Here is a 6,392-nt window from a genome sequence, read left to right on the forward strand (position 1 = left end):
ACCTTATCTTTGTACAAATAGTCCCCATATCTGGAATGCATTTCCTCTTCACCTCAACATGAATATTCCAAATCCTACATGTGGCCTTTCTTTCTCTTCCATTTATTAGTTTTGTATACCTATTGAAATTTCTTGGTGTGTACAATATTTTCTACTTATTATTATGTAAATGTTATATCTTTCAAACAGAATGAATGTTCTTTTAGAGTAGAGAATGATCAACTTTTGTTTTCACCTTCCCTGAACTTTGTGCTTTAAGATGTCTGTTTATACTGCTAAATATCCACAAATGTCTCATAAGTTTGTTGAATTCAATTGATTTGAGGTTAAATTTGGATATTTTGGTGGTAGAGAATTGTTCAAGATTGCTGAGAGTCTATGAAATCTGTGGTCTATTTTACTCCCATTATTTTTCTGTCTTCCATTCATTATTTATTTTTAGTGTCTCCCTAATATTCATGTACTGATAACTTAAATAAACTTTCCATCTGACCAAATGTTAAGTAAAGAATGTGCATTTTGTAGGCATTTGAGTTTTCTTGTGAGACTTTGCGTATTGATATTTTTGGAATACCGTGGATCAGATTAGGGAAATCTTGATGTATCTGGAACTTTACTGAATCAGTTCAACGCCATATTTCAAACACAAACTTGCAGAGACTTTTGCCATTGGTAGAGAATTGTTCTTTCTTCTCACATCTCACAGCATGTTCTTCAAGACAATGGCAAACACTTCTGTTTAGTGAGATGTATCACTTGATACCATTTTCAGAGGATAGTTGAATAAAATTATCTCTGTATTTTCATTTATTTGAAAATATTTTGTGATCTTAATATATTTGAAAAATGTATAACTTTTTAGAAAATAGCCTTTATTTCTAGGTTCCATTTACTTTAACCATGATTTTCTTTGTCAGCAAATAAGTAACAAAATAAAAGGATTTCAGAGTTTTAAGGGACCCCAGAATCCTTCAAATCCAACTTCTATTTGGAATCCATTTTCATCTCCCATGTCCTCTTGACTGACACATAGTTATTCAGATTTTGCTTGAAGGCCTCTAATGAGAGACCCACTATCTTTTGTGGCATTTTCAATCCATATACATATTTCTGATAGTTCTAATTACTAGAAAGTTTATTCCAACATAAAACTCATAAATGTTTTTTTTCAGTGTCCATCTATTATACTTGATTCTGCCCTCTGAGGACAAGTTGAGCAAATCAACTTAAGGATGAAATTATGTTGTTTCTTGTGTGCTATATTCAGTCAACTTTGTAACTATGAAGGTGAGTTTTACTGAATTTATCATGAAAAAAAAACTGTCTCCCCTTGGGTGTCACAGATAGGTCATTGCTGCTAGAGGGATAAATTGAGGTTGATGGATCAATTTTGCTCAGGAATTCTGAACTTCAGGAGGACTTAAGTCAATCAAATATCATCCTTAATACTAGAAACAATTTATTGAATCCCTATTACATGATCTGTTCATCTTTTTGGTTGTTGTTTATTTCCCTGAGGACATTTTCTTTTCTTCAATTCTTCAAATGATAGGGAAGGATAAGACATACAATACAAATGTCAGAAGGGAAAGAGGAAGGTCCTTGTAGTAAACATATGAAAAGACATAGGTGAAAGGCTTAAACAGACCAAAAATGGAGCAGAGCAAAGCTTCTGTAGTCAATAGCAAAATCATTAAGGCCAAGAATGGCCACAAAATTCCAATCTTGGCCAGATAGATAGATCCATAAGAAAGAAAAACAGGAAGGAAGGAAGGGAGGGAGGGAGGGAGGAAAGAAAGAAGGGAAAGAAAAATGAAAGAAAAAGGAGAAAAAGAAAAAAGAAAAAAGGAGAAAGAAAAGAAAGAAAAAAGGAGAAAAAAAAGATGAAAGTGGAGGGAAGAAGGAAAGAAAAGAACAAGGAAGCAAGAAAGTAAAAAAGGGAGCAAATAAAAGAAGAAAAAATATAAACCTGGTTATTCTTTTTTCATAAATTCAAAATACATACTTTCAATCTGTGCACGCATTTTTCATAGAAAAATGACAAGTAAATAACATATTTTTATGATAAAACAGAGTGAGGTTTTTAAGTGCTACATATGACAGTCCCACTGTCAAAGATGAGAATTCATTGCAATAGAAGGTTGCAAATCTATTCCATTTATATCTATTTATTGTCCTTCTGTTCCAACTTTAAAATCTCTTGTAATTATCCACCTTTGTTGGATCTACCAAATTTTCTATAGGCTCATTCTCTCCTCCAATATGTTCTGATTTTTTTTTTGAAGTTATGCTATTTTCAATTTTCTACTATCTCCCTCATTAATGTTTTATAAAGCATGTTCATATGGATTTTGAATTTGAGATGTTTTCTCCAATGATGCATATCATAACTTATCTGTGCTTGTTCACTATGCAAGATTTTTGCCCGTGTCTTCCCATATACATTTCCCATTTATATTTACAAGGACCTTCTTCTTTCCCTTCTGAAATATCAAAGGAACATTATGCTATACCTTTTATTCTTCCCTATTATTTGAAGAACTTGGAATAAAGAAAATGTCATTAGAGAAATAGATAAATAAATAAATGGATTTTTAATAAACAAATGAATGAATAAATAAATAAAAATAGATTCATTGATGGCTTACCCTTTTCATTTTTGATACTGGTAATTTGTTTTGCTTTTTTCCCCCTTCTTCTAATCAAATTAACCAAAGGTTTATCTATTTCATTAGTTTTTTTTTTCATAAAATAAACTCTTAGTTTTATTAATTAGTTCAATAATTTTCTGTTTCAATTTTATTAATCTCTCATTTCAGTTTCAAAATTTCTAATTTGGTATTTCATTGGGGTTTTTAAATTTGTTCTTTTACTAACTTTTTTTAGTTACATGCCCAATTCATTGATTCTTCTTTCTGTATTTTATTCATATAACTATTTAGAGATATAAAATTTCCCTTGAGAACTGCTTAGGCTACATCCCATAGGTTTTTGTATGCTGTATCATTATTGCCATTCTCTTGGTTGAAATCATGGATAGTTTCTGTGATTTGTTGTTTGACCTACTCATTCTTTAGAATTAAATTAGTTAATTTCCAATTGGTTTTTAGTTTCTTCTGGCCCTTTATTCAATAGAATTTTTATTGTGTTATGGTCAGAAAAGGAAGCTCCTACTATTTGATTATAAGTTCTTATGACCTAATACATGGTCAATTTTTATATAGGTACCATGTTCTGCTGAGAAAAAGATATATTCCTTTCTATCTTGATTCAATTTTCTCCAGAGAGCTATCATAACTAGGTTTTCTAGGATTCTATTAACCTTCTTAGTTTCTTTCTTGTTTATTTTGTACTTAACTTTTTCTAATTCTGACAGGGGAAGGTTGAGGTCTCCCTCTAATATAGTTTTGCTATCTGTTTCTTGATGTAAATGGATTAATACCTTCTCTAAGAATTTAGATTCTTTACTACTTGGTGCATATATATTTAGTATTGTTATTACTTCATTGGTTATGGTATCCTTTAACAAGATATAGTTTCCTTCCTTATCTCTTTTAATAGTTCTATTTTTACTTTTGCTTTGCTTGAGATTAGAATTGCTAATTGTCTTTTTTTTTTTTTTGCTTCAATTGAAGCATAATAAATTCTGGTCTAACCTTTTACACTTTCTTTTTATATATATATATATATATATATATATATATATATATATATATATATATATATATGTTTCAAGTGTGTTTCTTATAAATAATATAATGTAAAAAAATTCTGTTTTTTAATCTACTCTGTTATTCACTTCCATTTTATGGGAGAGTTCATCCCCTTCACATTCACAATTATGATTACTAGCTCTGTATTTCTCATAATTTTATTTTCTTTCTGGTTTATAATTGTTCATTCTTTCTACCCTGCCCTCCTTAGTAGTGTTTTGTTTCTAACGCACCCCACCCTCTACCTGCCCTTCTATCACCCCTCCTCCTTTCTCTTACTCCTTTCTCAGTGTTTCTGCTCTCCTTTTTATCTATCCCCTCCTTTTGCTTTCCCCTTTCTTCTCTCCTATTTATTTATAGGGTAAGATAAATTTCTGTGCTCAAATGAGTAATTAAATATTCCCTCTTTGAGTTAAAACTGATGAGATTGTTTCAGACAATGCTCATCCCTTTCTCCTCTCTCACTCTATTGTAATAGGTTTTTTATGCCTCTTCATGTGATCTAATTATCCCATTATATCTCCTCTTGCCTCTCTACAATCCTTTTCCTATCCCTTAATGTCTTTTTCTTTGATATCATCACATCAGAGTCAATTCACAACCACACCCTCCATCTATGTATGCTCTCTCTAACTTTTTCAAACAAATATTGTTTTCAAGACTTGCAGATATCATTTTCCCATTTAGGGATATAAATAGTTAACCTTTAAATGATACATATTCCCCCTCCCAATTTATCTCTCTATGATTGTCTTGTGTCCTGTGTGTGAAGACCAAATTTTCTATTTTTTTCAATAGAACAATTGAAAATCTCATTAAAGATCCATCTCCTCCCCTGAAGGTTTTCTACCTTCTGTTCTAAGCTATTTATTCCCCATTTCAATTTCTTCTCCCAAAATCTAACTTCAATTTTATTTTTTACTTCTTGCCTCATTACTTCCAGAAGTTTTTATAATTGGTGGCCAAAACATTTTGTTTTGCTTTGAGACTTTGCTTATCGTTATTGTGGGATTATTTTCTTCTTCTGTATTTATCCTTTGGTCATCAATCCATTATTCATTCTATTATGTGTTTTGTTTGGAATGTTTTTCTATTTACATTTTTTAGTCTCAGTTCTTATTTTGGGATCTAGTGTTTGCAACAGTGCTTTCCAATCCTTTTGAATGTTTTGATTGAATGTTTTAAATAGGCCCCATTTGCTCCTGTCTCATTTGTTATATGGATATCATCACTACTTCCAGTCTAGATAATAGGCTGATATTAGTACCCATCCTATATTACAGAGACAGCAGAATTGAGATTAAATTAATCTGGACAATAAATAAATTACATACATGTGTTAGGAGCTTAAATATTTTTCGTTGTTGGAGTGATGGTATGGGAGTAATTAAGACTTCTATTTCCATCCTAAATGTAGTGTGGCAAACAAATCAGGTTAAGGGCCAAAGACTAATCTTAGCTATTTACTCCCACCTTTGTGTCCTGGGTTGGTAACCAGAGAACCCTTCCTACACAGATACTTTGCCATTTTGCCCTGGATTTCCTTCATCTTAATTCCATAGATAACAGGGTTGAACAGTGAAGGTGTAAGTAAGTAGAGATTAGCAAGCAAGATGTGTGCATGAGGAGGGATGATAGGGCCCAACCTGTGAGTGAGAAAGGAGAAAAGTGCAGGTACATAGCTGATGAGGATGACAAAGAAGTGGGCTGAACAGGTATTAAGTGTCTTTAGAGTGGCCTCTCGGGATGAGAGGCGCAACACAGCATGTAAGATGAATACATAGGAGATTCCAATAAGGAGGAGGTCCAGGCCTAACACCATGAGAAATACAAACACTCCATAGATACGACTGGGCTTGGTATGACTACAAGCCATCTTCACAACAGCCATGTGATCACAATAAGTATGAGGAATGACTGTCCTGCAGAAGGTCAGCCTCTGGAGCAGTAATGGCACAGGCAAGATGAGGAATATTCCTTTGGCAAAAGCTGCCAGTGCCAGCTGCCCTGCCACAGTGTAGTTGAGTATGGTACTATAACGAAGTGGGTCACAAACTGCCACATAACGGTCAAAGGCCATTGCCACAAGGAGGGCCGAACGTACTACAGATGAAAAATGGATGAAGAACATCTGAATAAGGCATCCTTTGATGTCAATGTCATGGGCACCAAACCAGAAGAGGCAGAGGAGCCTGGGGAGCACAGCCAAGGTAGATACCAAGTCAGACACCATCAGGAGGCCCAGAAGAAAGTACATGGGTGTTTGAAGGGAAGACTCTGTTGCTATCAGAAAAAGAATGCTACCATTGCCCATGAGGATGACAACAAACATGGCTGAGAAGGGTATGGAGAGCCATAAATGTTGGGCCTCTAGACCAGGGATGCCCAACAATGTGAAGGTCATAGCACCAGAATGGTTGGAGATCAGCATGCTAGGATGGATAGCAAATATTAGTGGCATTATAATCACCTCTGAATGGAGACATAGAAGGCTGGTGTTTTGTGTCTGTTCCTGAAGTGGAATAGAGAAGAAGGAGGAAATATAGAGCCTATTTTTAAGAACACCCAGCTCTGTTGGAAGAGATGTGACCACAAACTCAAGGAGACCCAGATTTGATAGGGGAGATGTTATTCTCTTGTGGAGCCCTTAACTTTCTGAGGGAGATAAGCCATTAATAA

The 6,392-nt window shown here is 33.8% G+C and overlaps 1 protein-coding gene across 1 annotated transcript; it reads right to left on the reverse strand.

The window, feature by feature from the left end:
• Nucleotides 1-5,172: 5,172 nt before the first annotated feature.
• LOC127557492 (olfactory receptor 52P1-like) lies at nucleotides 5,173-6,144 on the reverse strand. The gene has a single exon (XM_051990804.1). It carries the CDS (start codon nucleotides 6,142-6,144, stop codon nucleotides 5,173-5,175), a length of 972 nt encoding a protein of 323 aa, XP_051846764.1.
• Nucleotides 6,145-6,392: the final 248 nt, after the last annotated feature.

The sequence above is a fragment of the Antechinus flavipes genome, chromosome 3, assembly GCF_016432865.1.
Source record: "Antechinus flavipes isolate AdamAnt ecotype Samford, QLD, Australia chromosome 3, AdamAnt_v2, whole genome shotgun sequence".
Lineage (NCBI taxonomy): Eukaryota > Metazoa > Chordata > Mammalia > Dasyuromorphia > Dasyuridae > Antechinus > Antechinus flavipes.